We start from the raw sequence: 22586 nt of genomic DNA on the forward strand, positions 1-22586 counted from the left end.
ACAGTAACTTAATTGAAGCCTACTCGTGACAATAAACAATTATTATTATTATTATTATTGAGGTCCAACAAGGGATGACACAGTGCTGGATCTAATTCTGGGGAGCGAAGAGGACAAGGGTTCGAGGTGGCAGTGGGGGAGAATTTTAGTAATAGTGACCACAACATAATATGATTTAAATATGTTATGGAAAAGGGAAAAGATGGTCTTCAAAATATTATCTTGGACTGGGGGAAGGCAGATCTTATTAGAATAAGGCAGGATCTGGCCAAAGTAGACTGGGAAAAGGTTCTTGTGGGAAAATCTAAGGTAAACCAGTGAGGGACATTTAAAAAGAAAATGGGGAGAGTACAGGCCCAACATGTTCCCCTTAGGGTGAAATGTAGGAGCAACAAACCCAGAGAACACGGAATGTCTAGGAATATTCAGGAATAGATAAGAAAGAAAAGACAAGGTTTTAGCAGGTACAAAGGGAGTAAATGAGCAGAGGCCTCAGTGGAGTATAGAAAATGCAGGGGTAACTTAAGAAAGGAATTAGGAGAGCAAAGAGGGGAATGAGAAAGCATTGGCGGGTAGGATTAGGGGGAATCCCAAGATATTCTATGTAAGTATATTAAGGAGAGGATAACCAAGGAATAGTTGGCCCATTAAGGACTAAGGGGCAATCTGTGCATGGAGTTGGAGGATATTAGATGAGTGCCACTCCAACAGCATTCAAGATGGTCAAGACCATCCAAAGCAAAGTGGTCCTTGATAGGCACCTTGTTCGCTACTTAAAACATACATTTCATCCACCACAATGGCAGCAGTGTGTACCATCTACAAGATGCACTGCAGCAAACCATCGAGGCTTCTTTGACAGCACCTTCCAAACCCACCTGGAAGGGCAAGGGCAGCAGACACATGGGAACACCTACAAGATCCCCTCCAAGCCACACGCCAGCCTGACTTGGAAATACACCCAGCCGTTCCTTCACTGTCGTTGGAGCTCCCTCCCTAGCAGCACGGTAGGTGTACCTACACCTCGTGGGCTGCAGCGGCTCACCACCACCTTCTCAAGGGCAATTAAGGGCCGGCAGTAAAAATGTTTCCCTCGCCAGCGACGCCCACATCCCGCGAACAAATAAAAATGAATTTTTTGTGCCGGATGATGAGTTAGCTCATTCCAGCAGTTTGCAATGACCTTGAGAGGGCAGAGCTATGTTGAAAGCTCCAGAGGTTTTAATGAGTCTTTTGTTCCGTTAGTCCTTGAACTTCATTGCCAACCTGTCAGAACTGGTTAAACTCCAGCACTTGTTGAAAACTGCAACATCAAATGGGGTTTTAAAAATTCCATAAGACGTGGAGATCATTGGCAAGACCAGCATTTGTTACCATGTTGCCCTTGAGATGGCAGTGGTGGGCTACCTTCTTGAGTACAGCAAGGCTCTATTGGTAAAGATGCCACTTTAGAGGGCAGCTAATAGTCAACCATTCTGGGTCAGGACTGGAGTCACATATAGACCAGAGAATGCAAGGGTGGCAGCACGGTAGCACATTGGTTAGCACCGTTGCTTCACAGCTCCAGGGTCCCAGGTTCGATTCCCGGCTTGGGTCACTTTCTGTGCGGAGTCTGCACGTTCTCCCCGTGTCTGCGTGGGTTTCCTCCGGGTGCTCCGGTTTCCTCCCACAGTCCAAAGACGTGCAGGTTGGGTGGATTGGCCGTGCTAAATTGCCCCTTCGTGTCAAAAAAGGTTAGGAGGGGTCACTGGGTCACAGGAAAAGGGTGGAGGTGTGGGGTGTTCTTTCCAAGGGGTGGTGCTGACGCGATGGGCCAAATGACCTCCTTCTGCACTGTTAATTTTTCATAGAATTTACAGTGCAGAAGGAGGCCATTCGGCCCATCGAGTCTGCACCGGCACTTGGAAAGAGCACCCTACCCAAGGTCAACACCTCCACCCTATCCCCATAATCCAGTAACCCCACCCAACACTAAGGGCAATTTTGGACACTAAGGGCAATTTATCATGGCCAATCCACCTAACCTGCACATCTTTGGACTGTGGGAGGAAACCGGAGCACCCGGAGGAAACCCACGCATACACGGGGAAGCACAGCAGGGAACTGGTTAGGTTCCCATGACAGCCTGACAGTTTCTGGTGCATGAACGGCCCACAGTTAGGTTCTAGAATTTACCGGCCCTTGCCCCCTTTTGGCCCAGGTTCAGGCTCGCAGGTTTGGCCTGGGGGGATGGGTAGGGGGGAGGGAATAGAGGGGTGGGGGTATTCCCCACTTAGACCTGATGGTAAAATTGCTGTTGGCCAGATAATTTACACCCAAACTGCACGTGGAAAAAAATACCCCTCCCATTCCTTCCTACAGATTGAACATGGAGAACAAGACCAGGACATGACAGGGATGTAGTGGGACTTCACTGCTCAGGTTGCCTATTTAATTGTCATTGGTGCCCAAGAGCACTGTCCCTCAGGATTGATGAAGTCCCATTGAAGGGCTGGGGAGAGGCGAGGCAGCTTTATTCGAAACCTGTTGTACCTGACCTCGAACCGGGAGCAGAGAGATTTGACAAGGATTCAGGATTTCAAGATTTAATTTAAGTTACAAAATACGTTCTCTCCGGCCACTCCCCCACTGAGGCGGTGTTCACTGCAGCTGCCGATCGATGAGTGGCCACCCACTGAATCGGGCCCTGCGTCTAACAAAGCAGCATTAAAATCAGCAGGGCCCTGACAGAAATTGGCAAGTCCTGTGCATTGGCTTGTGGATACTGACAGATCACGTTAAAAGGTGGGACAAAGTGGTAACACTTGCACGCCCCCCCCCCCCCGCCCCCCCCCCCCCCCCCCCCCCCCCCCCCGCCCCGGCACGGTTCAAGCACGAGGACAATCTGAAGCTGCCAACCGAGCAAAGGCATGCTCACGTTCGGGAATGTGGAAGTGCCAATGTGTCGCCGCTGTAACATATCAAAGACGTCTCAGTGGAACAATCAACCATGTTGCCTTTCACAATGTTCTCCAGACTTCACCTTGGAAAGAGCGTTGAATGTGTCTCGTGGGCCTTAATTTTACTGACTGGCAATGGGTTGAGAGGTGGGAAGACTGACAAAACGACGTGGGAAGGCCTTGGGGGAACGGACCTGGTGTATCTCCGCTGTCATATCATTTTACCAGCAGTGGCAAAGCCGGCATTTGGGTCGCCGGCCAGCAGCTCAAATGAACCACTCAAGTAGCAAAGAAAGGACCTCTCTCTGCTGGCATTTTGCCCACACCGAGGGGCTCGCCAGTGCGCGGGGATATGGTCCAGTGAAATCCCGCGGCACTGTCTGTCCTCAGCGACCCCTCTACCCCCGCCAAACCCCACCCTAATTGCTACACCCTGCCCGCCTGGCTCCAGCCCAACATACCTACCTTCGAAGATGCTCGATCATCGATGCACCCTCATCCTCAAGGTGCAACCCTGGCAATGGCCACTGCTCATGGTGGCAGTACTGAGACGGCTGAACCGCCAGTCCTCTGAGTGGCTCTTGGGGCGGGGGGCAGGTCTGCCACCCTCAACAGGCCTCACAGGGGCCACCTAAGTGGATGCCCTAATTGGATTCTGTGGTCAAAGATGGTTCGTCTTCTGCCTTCGACCCCAGCACTTCAGCCTTCATCACAAAATTCGTCAAGAAATCAATGATCATAAAAATGACACATTATTAGGAAAATAAACCAACCGGCCTGTCCCTTTATTTGACAAGTCAGTTCCATTTTCTGGGAACATTCTCACCACGGTCCTCAATCGCAGTTCCCGTTGAACCTATTTATCTTGTGTGCCAGCCTAGATAAGACATAGGAGCCGATTTAGGACATTCAGCCCATTGAGTCTGCTCCGCCATTCAATCATGGCTGATATGTTTCTCATCCCCATTCTCCTACCTTCTCCCCATAACCCCGGGCTGCTTTGTCCTGGGTGTTGTTGAGCTACTTGAGTGTTGTTGGAGCTGCGCTCATCCAGGCAAGTGGAGAGTATTCCATCACACTCCTGACTTGTGCCTTGTAGATGGTGGACTGACTTTTGGTAGGGGGGAGGGGGGGGGGGGGGGGGGGGGGGGGGGGGGGGGGGGGAGGTGCAGGAGGTGAGTTACTCAGCGTAGGATTTCTAGCCTTTGACCTGCCCTGGTAGCCACAGTATTAATATGGCTAGTCCAGTTCAGTTTCTGATCAATGGTAACCCCAGGATGTTGTGGGGGATTCAGAAATGGTAAAGCCATTGAATGTCAAGGGGCAGTGGTTGGATGTTCTCTCATAGGAGATGGTCATTGCCTGGCACTCGTGTAGCTCAAAAGTAACTTGCCATTGGTCAGCCCGAGCCTGGATATTGTCCAGGCCTTGCTGCATTTGGACGTGAGCTGCTTCATTATCTGAGGAGTCGCAAATGATGCTGAACATTGTGCAGCCATCCGCAAACATCCCCACTCTGACCTTATAATGGAAGGGAGATCGTTGATGAAGCAGCTGAAGATGGTTGGGCCTAGGACACTACCCTGAGGAACTCCTGCAGTGATGTCCTGGAGCTGAGATGATTGACCTCCAACCACCACAACCATCTTCCTTTGTGCCGGGTATGACTCCAACCAGCGGAGAGTTTTCCCCCTGATTCCCATTGACTCCAGTTTAGCTAGGGCTCCTTGATACCATATTCGGTGAAATGTCACCTTGATGTCAAGGGCAGTCACTCTCACCAGCACCTTATACAGACAAGATTCTGAAGGAGCTCAATAGGGTGAGCGTTGGGAGATTGAGTGGGATTCTCTATTACCGCCGGCAGTACACCCCGCCCATGGATGCTCCATCATTGAAATACATTTAAGGTGGGGATAGTCAGATTTGTGATCTCTCAGAGAATCAAGGGATATGAGGAGTGGGAGAGAAAGCAGAGTTGGAGCCCAAGATCATATTGACTGGTGCAGCAGGCTCAACGGGCTGAATGGCCTCCTCCTGTTCTTATTTCTTCAAACAGAGGCTCGGGCGTGTTGCAGAATAAAAAACTTTATGACTGCGTTGATTCTACAGGACAGGTTTTTCATGTCAATTACTCTTCATCCATCCCATGTGTCATATCTCAGTCGGGGATGTTTTCCAGAACCTTGGCCAGCCTGTCCCATTGATTCAGACGCCTGCTGTGTGGAGTAATTAAAATGTCTGCTCACCTTCTCACTGCTGATGAGTCACTGCCCCATGGGGCAGCGTGGCTGTGGGCCACGTCAAACAAATGGCGACAAACTCACAATCAAAACTGAATTGAATGTGAACAACATGTTCCACTTCAGAAATTGGGTAGGGGACGGCAAAGGTCATGGGGTTGGAGGGAAAGGCAGGGGGTCAGAGAAGGGTACGCCAGACAAGGATTTGCAAATTTAAAACCCCACTAACAGGATTTTCCAAAAGAGCAGACAAAAATGTATGAAGAGATGAAGAGCGACAAGGTTGATTTAAGATAACGAAAATTTCTCGGATGTATCAGAAAGCATACACGGAAGAGGAATCTGAGTGTATAGCAGAGTGTTATTGCCGTGAAAGTAATGTCTTGATGAGAAAATGGAGACCTTTACATATGCAGGCGGATGAAAAGTGGGCAGAGGTTCATCAAGTAGTATTGCCGGTAGGGTATAGAAAGGAGGTGTTGCGAGTTGCACATGAGGTACCAGTGGGAGGTCATTTGGGAATAAGGAAAACTCAAGCTAAAATCCAGAAACATTTTTATTGGCCTGGACTACAGAAAGATGTAATTGAATTTTGTCAATCGTGTCACACATGTCAAGTGATAGGGAAACCTCAAGCAGTAATAAAACCAGCGCCCTTAATACCCATTCCAGCATTTGAGGAACCTTTTTACAAGGGTCCTAATTGATTGTGTAGGACCGTTTCCTTGACTCTCACATGATAGGTATAAGGGCTGGAATTGTACCCGCCCCACCCCCACGATGCCTCCCACCACTGCCAAGGGAGAGGGTTGGAAAATGGGGGGGGGGGGGAGGTGAGTAAAATCAGTTGGGAATGATAGGCAGTATCTCCTTTGGTGCATTAAATTGCCCGTAGTGTCCTTAAAAGTAAGGTTAAGGGGGGGAGGGTTGTTGGGTTACGGGTATAGCGTGGGTTTGAGTAGGGTGATCATTGTTCGGCACAACATCGAGGGCCGAAGTGCCTGTTCTGTGCTGTACTGTTCTATGTTCTATTACATAGAATTACATAGAATTTACAGTGCAGAAGGAGGCCATTCGGCCCATCGAGTCTGCACCAGTTCTTGGAAAGAGCACCCTACCCAAGATCAACACCTCCACCCTATCCCCATAACCCAGTAACCCCACCCAACACTAAGGGCAATTTTGACACTTAGGGCAATTTAGCATAGCCAATCCACCTAACCTGCACATCTTTGGACTGTGGGAGGAAACCGGAGCACCCGGAGGAAACCCACGCAGACACGGGGAAGATGTGCAGACTCCGCACAGGCAGTGACCCAAGCCGGAATCGAACCTGGGACCCTGGAGCTGTGAAGTGATTGTGCTATCCACAATGCTCGAGTGTGGTGTGGGGGTGGGGCAGGGCAGGGTGGGGGGGAGGTAGCACCACCTCACACATGGGGCAAGGCTGCAAACCTGTGCCCGTGTAACGGTGCAGATTCCCTCGTGTTCGGGCATCCTTACTGCCACCGCTCGTGAAAAGGACAAGTCCTATTCAAACCTTTGGACGAGAGTGGGGTCGAGGCATAAAATCAGCCACTATCGAACTGAAAGGTGGGGTAGGAGCGATGGGCCAAATGGCCTACTCCTGCTCCTATTTCTTATGTTCTAATGAAAATGAAATGAAATTAAAATCGCTTATTGTCACGAGTAGTCTTCAATGAAGTTACTGTGAAAAGCCCCTAGTCGCCACAATCCGGCGCCTGTCCGGGGAGGCTGGTACGGGAATTGAACCGTGCTGCTGGCCTGCTTTAAAAGCCAGCAATTTAGCCCAGTGTGCTAAACCAGCCCCTAATGAGACCATCACATGCCCCTCCCTGGTGCCTGAGCTGAGGGATTTGTTACGAGCATCCATTTCAGTGCCTTGTGCAAAATGACCACAGATTTGAACCCCAGGCCTGTGACACACACACAAAGTTTAGGAATTTGCCGGGTGGGCCAAATCTCTTGGTTTCCCAATTCTGCCCATTTACACCGTGTGTAAAGGATAACTTACATTTTCAGCACCTTTCCAGGCAGCTTGTGCTTTGAGTCAACACAGGAGGAATCAGTTTTCTCTCCAGGAATTGAACCTCATTAAAAAAAAAGAGAGAGAGAGAGTGGGCGTGGTTTAGGCCATCACTCTGGCGGGGCAGGGTCCTGATGAAGGGGGCAAGCCTGGCTCCACAGAGATCGTGGGTTGCCATCTTTAAACGGTGCCCTGATCAACACTGAGGCCCAAAGGCCGCCAGCCCCCACCATGGTATCGGGGGCTCTCTCCCCCTCCCCCCCACCATAGTGGTATCGGGAGCGCTTTCCCCTCTCAGCCCCCCCCCCCCCCACCATGAAGGTATCGGGGGCTCTACCCACCCCCCCCTCCCACCCCAATTCCACTACCACCATTCTCCGCTAGCAAAGTAGAACCGATAATTCACCCCCGCCATCAGTGCCCGCTCTCCCCACCCCCTCCCCACCAGACATAAATGAACCCCCTCCCCTATGGGGCTCCCACTAGGGCCCGCACCGGCACTGCCCCGGCACAGGAGGGCACCTTGGTCGGGAACAGTGCCAGAGCCCTTCACGGGCATGTCCCTCCCCTTCCCGTTAGTAATGCTTAAATGCATTCAAACCTATTCAAATAAGGGAGGGAACGTTGAGATGTTCCCGGCGAGGGTCAGGGAAAACCGGGAACGTGTTCTCTCACGTTTCTGGATTCTCTCCGGATTTTCTGCCCGTGTCGCCAATTCCTCACACGGCAGTGCAGGCTGAAAATCACCCCCCCCCCCCCCCCCCCCCCCCCCCCCCCCCCCACAACCTCCCTGTGAATTACTGTTTTTGTTTTGGTTGCCTTTATTCCCGCAGACCCTGTCCCTCCTCCATCATCGTTGGTTGAAAAATTGTGGGAAATGCCCTAAAACTAAGGTGTGGGATTCCCCGTTTATGAGTTTGTGTTGACGCCAGGGCAGGATTCGTGGACTTTCACAACAGCAAAACTGGTGCCGCGCCTGGACCGATTCAGCGACAGTGGAGGGGCTGGCACCGGAGCCATGTGGAACACAGTCGATTCCAATGAGAAACGGTGCAGAATACGCGGGTCCGTGATTGACACTCGGGAGGCTGACAAGCTGCAGCCGCACACACACATTACACTCCCCACACACACTCATCCCAGCCAACAAGGTGGCACTGGTTGTGCTGGAGCATTCCCATACAGCTGATGGGTCGGCTGGGGTCAGAGGGCACCTAGGCGGGTGGCCTGGGGGTAACAACTGTACGACCCATGGCACTAAGTTCACGGTGGGCAGTCAGCGGCGTGAGCTGCTGCAAGGCTGCCTTTCCGGCTGGGCAATGGTGTTCCGTGCCCGTCCACCCCGACTCAGCACGGTAGCACAGTGGTTAGCACGATTGCTTCACAGCTCCAGAGTCCCAGGTTCGATTCCAGCTTGGGTCACTGTCCGTGCGGAGTCTGCACATTCACCCCGTGTCTGCGTGGGTTTCCTCCGGGTGCTCCGGCTTCCTCCCACAGTCCAAAGATGTGCAGGTTAGGCAGATTGGCCGTGATAAATTGCCCTCAGTGTCCAAAATTGCCCTTAGTGTTGGGTGGGGTTACTGGGTTATGGGGATAGGGTGGAGGTGTGAGGTTGGGTAGGGGGCTCTTTCCAAGAGCGGGTGCAGACCCGATGGGCCGAATGGCCTCCTTTTGCACTGTAAATGCTATGATCTATGCTATGATCTATGACCCACTCAGCCCACCTCCTGGCCATGCCCCCCGGTCCTGACAGAAGGCCCCCCCCGCCAGCGGCACAATTGTCAGCAAACTGTGGCGATGTTGGACACGCGATGTTGTACCCGCGCTCTCTCGCCCTCAGCAGCCGCGATATCGGTTTCACGCTTTTTAAAAGCACAAGTGAACTGCGCCATCGGGAACTTGCCGCCTCGGAGGCGGAGCATCGCGGAGGCTCCGGAGAATACCGGGGTCGAGCCCGCTAATGACATGCAAACGGTGTAGTGTATGTGCGTCCCGGACCGCATTGACGCTGCTGTCGAGGTGACGGAGATTTGCGATTTGGCATCAAATCGTCGGCAGCCACAAATCTGGCATCACAACCAATTCCCCGCCCAATCGCGTTTGCCTCCAGCCATTGGAGAACCCCGCCCAAGGACTTTGCATTGAACAGAGATGTACCTACTGGTATACTGTGTGTGCATCTGTGTGCAGGTTTATATCTATGTGAGTATTTCCTTATTATTTGACTCCAGACCCACAGCGATGTGGTTGACTCTGAACTGCCCTCTGAAATGGCCGAGCAAACCCTTCAGTTCAAGGGCAATTAGGGATGGGCAACAAATGCTGGCCTTGCCAGTGAAACTCACATCCCAGGAAAGAATAAAGAAAAGAAAAATCTGTGTTTGTCTTTATTTTCTGTATATTTGTGTTCTGTGCAACTTGGTGGGGAACATGCAGCTGGGGGCACTGGCATGAGTCTGCTGACCTTGTCCTTCTCGTTGTTAGAGGTCACAGACTTGGAAAGTGACGTTGGAGGAGGCTTGTTGTCTGAATATTTAGTGAGGGGGGAGAGAGACATGCTGCAGTGCATCTTGGAGATGGTACACACGGCTGCCACGGTGCGTCGGTGATGGAGGGAGTGAATGTTTATTTAAGGTGGTGGAAGGGGTGCCGATCAAGCGGGGCTGCATTGACCTGGATGATCTCAAGTTCCTGGATTGAATAACGGTAACGGAGGCCACTCCCGCTGGCTAGGCAGCCGCCAGGGTACCTGCGTCACCTCCTTTGGGAAAGACCGACCAAATTAAAGGACCAGTCACTCAGGTAGCCAACAGCAGACTTTTGCCAAGATTAGGGACCCCCCCCCACAAAGGTAATTCCATCCCCCCCCCCCCCCCCCCCCCCCCCCAAGAGCAGCTAGCCAGTCAAAGGTCAAGGAACCCAGGCCACAGGCGGATGAGGGCTGATGGCAGTCACGGAGTGAGGGGGGGGAGAGGGTGGGATGTGAACGCAGTCCATGAGCCTGTGTGTGAATGTCTGTATACAAATGTGTCTGTGCGTTCATATGTCTATATACATACGTGTACAAGTATCTGTGCGTCCGCATGTCTATTTACAGATAAGGGCTGGTTTAGCACAGTGGGCTAAACAGCTGACTTGTAACGCAGAACAAGACCAGCAGCACAGGTTCAATTCCTGTACCGACCTCCCCGAACAGGCACCGGAAGGCGGCAACTCGGGGCTTTTCACAGTAACTTTATTGAAGCTGACTTGTGACAATAAGCGATTGTTATTATTATATATGTGTGTGTCATGAATGTCTATATACATATGTGTATGTCTGTGTATATGTCTATATACATATATGTATATATGTGGGTGTGCATGTCCATGTACATGTGTGTATATATGTGTGTGTGCATGTCTAGATACATATGTGCATATGGATATGCGTGTGTGCATGTCTAAATACATATGTGTATATGGATATGTGTGCATGTCTATATACATATGTGCATATGGATATGTGTGTATGTCTATATATATACATACGTGCATATGGATATGTGTGTGTGCATGTCTATATACATATGTGTATATGGATATATATGTGTGTGTGTGTCTGTATGGATATATGTATGTGTGCATGTCTATGTACACATGTGTATATGGATATGTGTGTGTGCATGTCTATATACATATGTTTATATGGATATATGTGTGTGTGCATGTCTATATATATATGTGCATAGGGTTATATCTGTGTGTGCATGTCTATATACATATGTGTATATGGATATATGTGTGTGTGCATGTCTATATACATCTGTGTATATGGATATAGATGTGTGTGCATGTCTATATACATATGTGAATATGGATATGTGTGTGTATGTCTATATACACATGTGTATTATGGATATATATGTGTGCATGTCTATATACATATGTGCATATGGATACATGTGTACATGTGTGTGTGCATGTCTATATACATATGTGTACATGGATATATATGTGTGTGCATGTCTATATACATATGAGCGTATGGATATATATGTGTATGCATGTCGATATACATATGTGCATATGGATATGTGTGTGTTCATGTCTATATACATATATGTATATGTTTGTGTGCATGTCTATATACATGTGTGTATGTGGAAATGTGTGTGTGCATGTCTATATACATATGCGTATATGGATATGTGTGTGTGCATGTCGATATACATATGTGCATATGGATATGTGTGTGCATGTCTATGTACATATGTGTATGTGGACATATGTGTATATGGATATATGTGTGTGCATGTCTATATACATATGTGTATATGGATATATATGTGTGTGCATATCTATATACATATGTGCATATGGATATATATGTGTGCATGTCTATATACATATGTGCATATGGATATATGTGTGTGTGCATGTCTATATACATATGTGTACAAGGATATATATGTGTGTGCATGGCTATATACATATGTGCATATGGATATGTGTGTGTGCATGTCTATATACATATGTGTATATGTATATGTTTGTGTGCATGTCTATATACATATGTGTATGTGGAAATGTGTGTGTGCATGTCTAAATGCATATGTGTATATGGATATGTGCATGTCGATATACATATGTGCGTATGGATATGTGTGTGCATGTCTATATGCATATGTGGATATGTGTGTGCATGTCTATATACATATGTGAATATGGATATGTGTGTCTGTGCATGTCTATATACATATGTGTATGTGGATATATGTGTGTGTGCATGTCTATATACATATGTGTATATGGATATACATGTGTGTGCATGTCTATATACATATGTGTGTATGGATATGTGTGTGTTCATGTCTATATACATATGTGTATATGGATATGTGTGTGTGCGTGTCTATATACATATGTGTATGTGGATATATGTGTGTGTGCATGTCTATATACATATGTGTATATGGATATATATGTGTGTGCATGTCTATATACATATGTGTATATGGATATATATGTGTGTGCATGTCTATATACATATGTGTATATGGATATATATGTCTGCGCATGTCTATATACATATGTGTATATGTATATGTGTGTGTGCATATCTATATACATATGTGTATGTGGAAATGTATGTGTGCATGTCTATATACATATGTGTATATGTATATGTTTGTGTGCATGTCTATATACATATGTGTGTGTGGAAATGTGTGTGCATGACAATATACATATGTGTATTTGGATATATGTGTGTGCGCATGTCTATATACATATGTGCATATGGATATGTGTGTGTGCATGTCTATATACATATGTGTATACGGATATGTGTGTGTGCATGTCTATATACATATATGTATATATGTGTGTATGTCTATATACATGTGTGTATATGGATATATGTGCGTGTGTGCATGTCTATATACATGTGTGTGTATGTCTATATACATATGTGTATATGGATATGTGTGTGTGTATGTCTATATAATTATGTGTATATGGATATGTGTGTGTGCATGTCTATATACATATGTGTATTTGTATATGTGTGTGTGTATGTCTATATACATATGTGTATATGGATATGTGTATGTGCATGTCTATATACATATGTGTATTTGTATATGTGTGTGTGTATGTCTATATACATATGTGTATTTGGATATGTGTGTGTTGGTAAAGCAGCTGTACAGCACACAAAGGGGGGTCAAAGTGGAACAATAGAATCCATCTCAGCATTTACTGAGCTGCTCTTCAATCCCGATAATAACACTCACACACCCTCCAGCGATCACAGTTCCAGGCAGTGCTGTTCAACCTCACAATCACAGGTACAATGTCGCAAAGCCCTCAGCCCTTTGCAGCACAGAAAGCAGACATCTCGCCTCCTTCTACTGTCTTGCTAAGGTGAACCACTCAAGAAGGCGGAGTGCTTATGGCTGCTTTCAACAGCCCGCCGTCTTTTCAGCAAGGACTGGGGAGGGGACATTTAATCCCTCCTTCATCTCAATATCGGTGCATGAACCACAGCCCATTTCCCCCTCCAAACATCTATCTTTTTATACACCCCATTTACAAATCGAACCACCACCCTGAACACACACACACACATTTGACCTTCCCTCATACAGACTCCCTTGTACCGTAACCACACAAGATCATTCCCCTTCCTTTGTTAAACGGAGGCAGGCTCTTAATTACCTTTTGGACCGTCGGAACATGCTGCTGTCAAGGAAATACGGCATAGAAAAATTAGACAGCACTGTCCAGAGAGAGTCAGACATGGTCCCGGAGAGCTGACATTGTGATGGTCGCGTTTGTCGGTCTACAGCACCGTGTAGCCACGGAGGGGAAAAAAAGCTGCTCCAATTCCCTCGACAGGTTTGCCAGATTATTCCACCAGCTTGGGAAGGGGAGGATTTTCTGTGTGAGTGTGTGTGTGAGAGAGAGAGAGAGAGCATGTGCCTGTAGTACAAGCGTGTGTGTGAATCTATTGCCACCAGCAGTCTGAGATTGGAAGAGCTGCCACATTGACCCCCAGCCACCCCATTCCAGCTTCATTGAGAATCTGTACTGGGGCTTCACGTCAGTCAGTCACAAGCTTGCCCCCATCCGTCATGTGTGAGTGTTCCGGGGGACACGGTGTTTATTCATGAAGCAGCTCAGCTATTCAGCCAGAGTTCAGCTGCAAACTCCAGAATAAATCTGAGGAAAGTATAGAGGACTAAACAGCAATAGGTCTGGGAGTGAGACAGACTCAGGTAGGTAACAGAAAGCGAGAGAGAGAGATGGAGAGAGAGACAGAGAAAGAAAGCGAGGGACAGAGGGAGAGAAACAGAGAGAGACAGAGGGAATGACAGAGAGACAGAGAGAGAGAGATAGAGAGACAAAGAGAGAGACGGAGAGAGGGAGGGAGATGGAGAGAGAGGGAGACGGGGAGAGGGAGATGGAGAGAGAGGGAGACGGAGAGAGGGAGACGGAGAGAGGGAGACAGAGGGCGCAATTCCCCCCCACCCCCCCCACGCCAGGTGAGAGAATCGCGGGGGCACCGGGCGAGTCCCGCCACACCGCCCCGGCACCCGCACGCGATTCTCCCAACCCCCCAAACCGACGCGCCGAGATTTACGGCTGGCCGCTGGGAGAATTGGCGCTCGCCGTTTGTAACGGGCGAGCGGCGATTCTCCGGCCCAGATGGGCCGAGCGGCCTGCCCAACGTGACGTGATCCGCCGGCGCCGACCACACCTGGTCGCTGCCGGCGTGAACAGCGCGGGAACGCTGCGGGGGCGGCCTGGGGGAGGGGGGGGGGATCGAGCACCGGGGGGCGCTCAAAAGGAGTCTGGCCCGTGATCGGTGCCCACCGATCGGCGGGCCGGCCTCTCTGAAAGCCGCACTCCTTTCCGCCCCGCAAGATCACTCCGACATTTCTTGCGGGGCACCCGCGGGGAGGACGGCAACAGTGCATGCGCGGGTGATGTCATTTACGTGGCGCCGGCCGTGTAATTTATGCGGAGCCGCTTTTACCCGGCGCCAAATCCCGGGGGTGGGAGAATAGGGGGCGAGGAGCGGCCTCCGACGCCGGAGTGAAACATTCCGGTTTTCACTCCGGCGTCGGCACTTAGTCTCCCGTTGGGAGAATCCCACCCAGAGAGAGAGAGAGAGGGAGAGAGAGAGGGAGAGAGACGGAGAGAGAGAGAGACAGTCAGAGATAGAGAGAGACGGAGAGTGAGACAGATGGAGAGAGAGAGACAGAGAGAGAGACAAAGAGAAAGAGAGAGGGAGAGAGAGAGAGAAGCAGAGAGAGGCGGAGAGAGAGGCGGAGAGAGAGGCGGAGAGAGAGGCGGAGAGAGAGGGGGAGAGAGAGGCGGAGAGAGAGGCGGAGAGAGGCGGAGAGAGAGGCGGAGAGAGGCGGAGAGGGAGACGGCGAGGGGGAGACGGAGATGGAGACGGAGACTCCAATGACCAAGACGATACTCTGAATGCGAGTCTTTGCAGGTAGTACCTGCATTATTGACTTTGTCTATATAAATGTTTCTGGAACACACCTCTTTATTCACCTGAGGAAGGAGCTGCGCTCCGAAAGCTAGTGATTCCAAACAAACCTGTTGGACTTTAACCTGGTGTTGTAAAACTTCTTACTGTAAATAATCAAGGGGCAGAAGTTGGGGAGGAAATAAAAACAATAACAATCACCAGGTAAAAAGTACTGGAGAAACTACTGGGGTTAAAGGGCGATAAGTCCCCTGGACCTGATGGGTTGCATCCCAGGATATTAAAGGAAGTGGCTACAGAGAGAGTGGATACGCTGGCAGTAATCTTCCAAGAATCCTTAAATTGTGGAAAAGTCCCAGAGGATTGGAAAACTGCCAACGTAACACCTTTATTCAAGAAAGGAGGGAGACAAAAAGCAAGTGACTACAGGCCAGTTAGTTTAACTTTAGTCGTTAAATTCAATCATAAAGAATGTAATAGCAGAGCATTTAGAAATACATAATATAATCAAGTAGAGTCAGCATGGCTTTATGAGGGCAAATCATGCCTGACATATTTATCACAATTCTCTTGAGGTGGTAATATGCAGAATAGATGAAGGGGACCCAGTAGATGTAATATATTTGGATTTCTAAAAAGCATTTGATAAAAGTGCCACACGAAAGGCTCCTTAATAAGATAAGACGCGCATGGTGTTGGAGGTAGCATATTAGCCTGGATAGAGGATTGGTTAGCTGATAGAAGACAAGAGAGTTGGGATAAGAGGAGCTTTTTCAGGATGGCAACCTGGAACAAGCGGAGTGCCACAGGGATCCGTGCGAGCTCACAATTATTCACAATATGATGACTTGGATGAGGGAAGTGAATGTACTATTGCTAAGTTTGCGGATGACACAGAAATAGGTGGGAAGGCAAGTGAGGATTATGCAAAGAGTCTACAGAGGGATACAGGCAGGTTAGGGCAAAAACTTGGCAGATGGAATATAATGTCGGAAAATGTGGAGTTCTGCTCTTTGGTCGGAAGATTAAAGGAGCTGAGTATTAATTATTTGGAGAAAGGTTTCAGAAAGCTGCAGCACAGAGGGATCTGGAGATTCTCGTGAATAAATCACAAAAGACTAGCATGCAAGTCAACAGGTAATAGGGAAGGCAAATGGATGCTTGTCCTTTATTTCAAAGGGAATGGCGTAAAAAAATAGGAAAGTACTGCAAAACTATACAAGGTACTAGTTAGACCACATCTAGAAACCTGTGAACAACTTTGGTCCCCTTTTTGAAGGAAATACCGACTGGCATTGGAGGGACTCCAGAGAAGGGTCATGAGGTTAATCCCGGGTATGGAGGGATTTTCTAATGAGGAGGGGTTGAGTAGGTTGGGCCTGTACTTATTGGGAGTTTAGAAGAATGGGAGGCGACCTTATTGAGACATATCGGATTCTCAGGGGGTTTGACAGGGTCGATGCTGAGAGGTTGTTTCCCCTTGTAGGAGAGTCTAGGACCAGAGGGCAGAATAAGGGGGTCGCCCATTTCAGAGAGAGATGAGGAGGAATTTCTTCTCCCAGAGGGCAGTGAATCTGTGGAATTCTTGACTGCAGAGAGATGTAGAGGCCGGATCGTTAAGTATGTTAGGGGCTGGTTTAGCTCACAGGGCTAATCGCTGGCTTTTAAAGCAGACCAAGCAGGCCAGCAGCATGGTTCGATTCCCGTACCAGCCTCCCCGGACAGGCACCGGAATGTGGCGACTAGGGGCTTTTCACAGTAACTTAATTGAAGCCTACTCGTGACAATAAGCGATTTTCATTTTTCATTTCATGTTCAAGGCTGAGATAGACAGATGTTTAATCAGTGAGGGAATCGAGGGCTACGGGGATAAGGCGGGAAAGTGGAAACCATGATCTCATTGAATGGCGGAGCAGACTCGATGGGCTGAGTGGCCAAGCTGCTCCTACGTCCTTTGGTCTGTGAGGTCCTTGAGGTTCAGTGTCACCGGCGGCTGAAGCAGATGGGCGGGAGGGCAGCTTCATCTCAAAGGTGGAAAGAAGACACCTTGACAATGCCTAGGATGAGTGACGTTAGCCCTGTACATTGTGCGAGACATCCTTATTCCGTGCTCCTGGTACTTATGTTCAGATACAGGCTTGACTGATGTGACCAGTCATCAATGTGCTGGGACCCTTGCACAAAGAACCCGGAGGATGGCCTGGACTGAGCCCCTGTCTTTATCTTGTGTGGGAATCAGGAAGTACAGGAACACAGCTCATCAGGACAAGGAGCCATAGAAAGGGTAAAATCAGTGGGAGTTTATTTACAGAGGTGAATGTTGTGTTCAAGTGTTTAACACCCGTGTCCACGTTGTACAACTAGAGCTTCTTAACCTTTCGAACGCTGCCGCCACATCTAGGTTAATCCCCAACATCCACAGCAGAGGTGGAGGCCTGCGGCCTGTCGCACCCAGTTGCCTGTGATGACCTTGGTGAGGGAGGGCTAACAACCTGGTGGGGTCCCGGCCTGCTTTCGGGGCCCTGCAGTGTGGCTGTGGCGCCCTCCTCGGACCTGTGGGTCTGGAGCCGAGGTGGTGACAGAAAGAGGGGATTCGAATGGGCGGGCCCTGTGAGTGCCCGAGGGCCCTGGGCTTCCTCCTTGGGATAGAGGGGCAGGTGGAATGAGCTCGAGAAGCCCCGTCGTCCTCTGGCATCGGCACTGATTGGCCTGCACCATGGAGTGCATGTCCTGGAGCAGTGCTGGACAACCGTCTTGCAGCAAGGTCCTCACGGCCGCCGCCACCTGAGCTATGCTGACCTTGGACTCCTCGCATGCAACCTTAAAAATCAGAGGAGTGTACCAGACATCCCTTCCCGATTTTCCCGCGTTCGCCTTTGGAACGCCAGGAACTGAGGCATGGCTGAGTCATCATTTGACTGGGACTCAGCAAATTCCTGGCTTCCAGTAATCCTAAGAGTGCCGGAACCCTGGGAGTGCCGGAACCCTGCCTCTGCCTGCCAAATTGCCCCTCAGTGTCCGAAAAAGGTTAAGTGGGGGGTTACTGGGTTACACAGATTGGGTAGATACGTGGGCTTGAGTAGGGTGCTCTTTGTAAGGGCCGGTGCAGACTCGATGGGCCGAACGGCCTCCTTCTGCACTGTAAATCGCTGGCTTTGAAAGCAGACCGAGGCAGGCCAGCAGCACGGTTCGATTCCCGTAGCAGCCTCCCCGAACAGGCGCCGGAATGTGGCGACTAGGGGCTTTTCACAGTAACGTCATTTGAAGCCTACTCGTGACAATAAGCCATTTTCATTTCATTTCATTTCAAATTCTATGATTGCGTGAAGCTGCAATTAGTCAATCTCTTCAGGGCAGAGGAGGGCGACCAGGTAAAAACTATTTGAAATTCTTTCCTCACGTTTACTCTTTAAGAGCTTGCTGACACACGCCTTTTTTCAAGTACCCGGACATTAACGCCATCTCAGATTCTCAGATCCGGTTCCTGCTTTATCAATTTTCAAGGTTGGGGCAAATCCATAATTTCAAAAGGCCTTTATTTGAAGCTTCATATTTACATGTACCAGCTTTGCCAATGCCCAATGTGTCAATGAGACAGGTTGTGTTTGAGTGGAATTAATGATTTATCTCTCTACCATGTCACCTCCTTTATTGATTCATTCTTTTCAAAGTCATTTTTTAAAAATATATCAATTAATTACAGAGAATATTCCAGAGTTTTGCTGTATCCATCAGCTATGAACTGTCAGAAACCTGGGAAACTGGGAGTTGGGGAACGTTTGTGCGTGAGGTGGGGGAGAGGGAGTGTCGGCAGAGGGAGTGTCCGGGGTATAAGGGGAGGGGGGGATGCGAGGGTCGGGGGGAATGAGGAGTCAGTGGAGGGGGGGGGGGCGGGAATTAAAAGGGTCGGGGGAGGGGGATCGAGAGGGTCGGGGGAGGGGATCGAGAGGGTCGGGAGAGGGGATCGAGAGGGTCGGGGGAGGGGATCGAGAGGGTCGGGGGAGGGGATCGAGGGTCGGGGGAGGGGATCGAGAGGGCTGGGGGAGGGGATCGAGAGGGTCGGGGGAGGGGATCGAGAGGGCTGGGGGAGGGGATCGAGAGGGTCGGGGGAGTGGATCGAGAGGGGAGGGGGAGGGGATCGAGAGGGCTGGGGGAGGGGATCGAGAGGGGAGGGGGAGGCGATCGAGAGGGCTGGGGGAGGGGATCGAGAGGGGAGGGGGAGGGGATCGAGAGGGGAGGGGGAGGGGATCGAGAGGGCTGGGGGAGGGGATCGAGAGGGGAGGGGGAGGGGATCGAGAGGGCTGGGGGAGGGGATCGAGAGGGTCGGGGAGGGGATCGAGAGGGCTGGGGGAGGGGATCGAGAGGGGAGGGGGAGGGGATCGAGAGGGCTGGCGGAGGGGATCGAGAGGGCTGGCGGAGGGGATCGAGAGGGTCGGGGAGGGGATCGAGAGGGTCGGGGGAGGGGATCGAGAGGGTCGGGAGATGAGATTGAGGGGGTTGGGGGAGGGGATTGAGAGGGTCGGGGGGAGGGGATCGAGAGGGTCGGGGGAGGGGATCGAGAGGGTCGGGGGGGGGATCGAGAGGGTCGGGGGGAGGGGATCGAGAGGGTCGGGGGAGGGGATCGAGAGGGTCGGGGGGAAATGAGAGGGTCGGGGGGAGGGGATCGAGAGGGTCGGGGGAGGGGATCGAGAGGGTCGGGAGATGAGATTGAGGGGGTTGGGGGAGGGGATTGAGAGGGTCGGGGGGAGGGGATCGAGAGGGTCGGGGGAGGGGATCGAGAGGGTCGGGGGAGGGGATCGAGAGGGTCGGGGGAGGGGATCGAGAGGGTCGGGGAGGGGATCGAGAGGGTCGGGGGAGGGGATCGAGAGGGTCGGGGGAGGGGATCGAGAGGGTCGGGGGGAGGGGATCGAGAGGGTCGGGGGAGGGGATCGAGAGGGTCGAGGAGGGGATCGAGAGGGTCGGGGGGAAATGAGAGGGTCGGGGGGAGGGGATCGAGAGGGTCGGGGGGAAATGAGAGGGTCGGGGGGAGGGGATCGAGATGGTCGGGGGTAAATGAGAGGGTCGGGGGGGAGGGGATCGAGAGGGTCGGGGGAGGGGATCGAGATGGTCGGGGGTAAATGAGAGGGTCGGGGAGGGGATTGAAACAGTCGGGGGAGGGGTTCGAGAGGGTCTGGGGAGCGGATCGAGAAGGTCGAGGAGTGGATTGAGAGGGTCGGGGAGGGTATTGATAGGGGCGGGGGGAGATGAGAGGGTTGGGGGAATTACAGTGTCGGGGGAGGGGATTGAGAGGGTCGGTGGGAAATGAGAGGGTCGGGGAGGGGATTGAAACAGTCGGGGGAGGGGTTCGAGAGGGTCGGGTAGGGGATCGAGAGGGTCGGGGGAGGGGATCGAGAGGGTCGGGGGAGGGGATTGAGAGGATCGGGGAAGGGGATCCTGAGGGTCGGGGGAGGGGATCGAGAGGATCGGGGAAGGGGATCCTGAGGGTCGGGGAAGGGGATCGCGAGGGTCGGGGGAGGGGATCGAGAGGATCGGGGAAGGGGATCGAGAGGATCGGGGAAGGGGATCCTGAGGGTCGGGGAAGGGGATCGAGAGGATCGGGGAAGGGGATCGAGAGGGTCGGGGGGAAATGAGAGGGTCGGGGGAGGGGATCGAGAGGATCGGGGGAGGGGATCGAGAGGATCGGGGGAGGGGATCGAGAGGGTCGGGGAGGGGATCGAGAGGGTCGGGGGGAAATGAGAGGGTCGGGGGAGGGGATCGAGAGGGTCGGGGAGGGGATCGAGAGGGTCGGGGAGGGGATCGAGAGGGTCGGGGGAGGGGATCGAGAGGGTCGGGGGAGGGGATCGAGAGGGTCGGGGGTTAATGAGAGGGTCGGGGAGGGGATTGAAACAGTCGGGGGAGGGGTTCGAGAGGGTCGGGTAGGGGATCGAGAGGGTCGGGGGAGGGGATCGAGAGGGTCGGGGGAGGGATCGAGAGGGTCGGGGGAAGGGGATCGAGAGGGTCGGGTAGGGGACCGAGAGGGTCGGGGGAGGGGATCCTATTTCGAAGTAGGGCGACAGAGTTCACGGCGATATTTATTCCTCGAAGCGCAGCAGTTGCCTCAATGAGATCACATTGCTGGCAGTGGGATCTTGCTGTGCACAGAGTGGCGGCTGGAGTGGCGACACTTCCAAAAGAGCATGCGGAACGTGAAGTTGTGAAAGGGGTTATATGAAGGGGAGGAGGGGGAAATGGGGCTGTAAACGGAATTTAATGTAGGTCGTGAGGGTTCACCCCCCCCCCCCCCCCACCCCCCTCACTGGTGGGAAACCTCTCCAAGGAACTCCCAATGTTATATCCGCACAGTCAGGTATTTGGGCTGCAATGGGTACCCCCCATGGCCGCCAATGGGGTGGAAATACTGCCCCCCCACCCCATCCCTCAGGACACAGGATACAGTGGCTGCTGCTAGGGTAAGGGCTGTCCAGGCCCAGAATACAACCTTCCCTGTAAAATTAAATCTGTGGCAACTAAAACAGACACTGGTCTCCGAACAGTAATTCAATTCTGTAATTCAGATAATGGTCACAAGTCACTGACAATGTAGTTTATGATATCACCTGAACCACTCCATCAGATTAAAAAGCCTGAGTATCTATTGTTCAATCTGTAAACAGTCGGAGTCCTTCTATTAGATTCTAGCCCGTAACTCAGTCCCCGATATCCACCATTAAAAACAGAAATCACTGAACTCTTAGCCGAGATCCTGCTGATAACTGACTCCAGACCAACCCTTAAGCTACGTACAGATCGTACAATCCACATGTCCAAACATCTGAACCGTTCGTTTAGATTCCAGGATGTAACCCAGACAGTCACAATTTTACACAGGGATAATCCATGATTAGATTCCAGCTCATGTCTAAATTCTGGGCATCAATCATTTGATGTTACATAGCAATCACAGCACAGAAACCAGTCATTTGGCTGGACTGACGGATAGATTTCTGCGAATAGATAGATTTCTAAACTCTAAAAGGTTGCCGAGGGGTGTGGGGAGAATGCTGGAGTGTGCGAGAGAGGATCAGCCATGATCATAATGAATGGGAGAGCAGGCTCGAAGGGCCAAATGGCCTCCTCCTGCTCCTATTTTTCTATGTTTCCATGTCAATGTCTAGGGGGTTGAATTCTCCAGCCACCGCTCCCCCAACACCACCACGGAGAGGAAAGCTGCCAGTGGAATCTTGCTGTTCCACCAAAGTCTATGCTGACTTACATTCCTCGCCCTGCGCACAAACCCCAGGGGTAAATTTTTCAATCCCAACCGCTGCGCGATTCGTCGCGGACGGGTCAGAAAATTGACAGACCATTTTCAGAGGGATGGTGCAGAC

At 51.0% G+C, this 22586-nt stretch overlaps 1 protein-coding gene across 5 annotated transcripts in view; it reads right to left on the bottom strand.

Moving 5' to 3' along the window:
* Window positions 1-22586, bottom strand: part of LOC119957102 (microtubule-associated serine/threonine-protein kinase 1-like) — a 170688-nt gene that overhangs the window by 107905 nt on the left and 40197 nt on the right. For 4 of the 5 annotated variants that reach the window (XM_038784799.1, XM_038784797.1, XM_038784795.1 and 1 more), the window contains exon 1: window positions 13431-13647. The exons of the other annotated variant lie outside the window; for it this stretch is intronic. In XM_038784799.1, coding sequence (XP_038640727.1) covers window positions 13431-13513 — 83 coding nt within the window. In that variant the 5' untranslated portion in view covers window positions 13514-13647. Of the gene's footprint in view, window positions 1-13430; window positions 13648-22586 lie in introns of those variants that run through there. 5 annotated transcript variants of the gene reach the window in all.

This window comes from Scyliorhinus canicula, chromosome 25 (assembly GCF_902713615.1).
Source record: "Scyliorhinus canicula chromosome 25, sScyCan1.1, whole genome shotgun sequence".
NCBI lineage: Eukaryota > Metazoa > Chordata > Chondrichthyes > Carcharhiniformes > Scyliorhinidae > Scyliorhinus > Scyliorhinus canicula.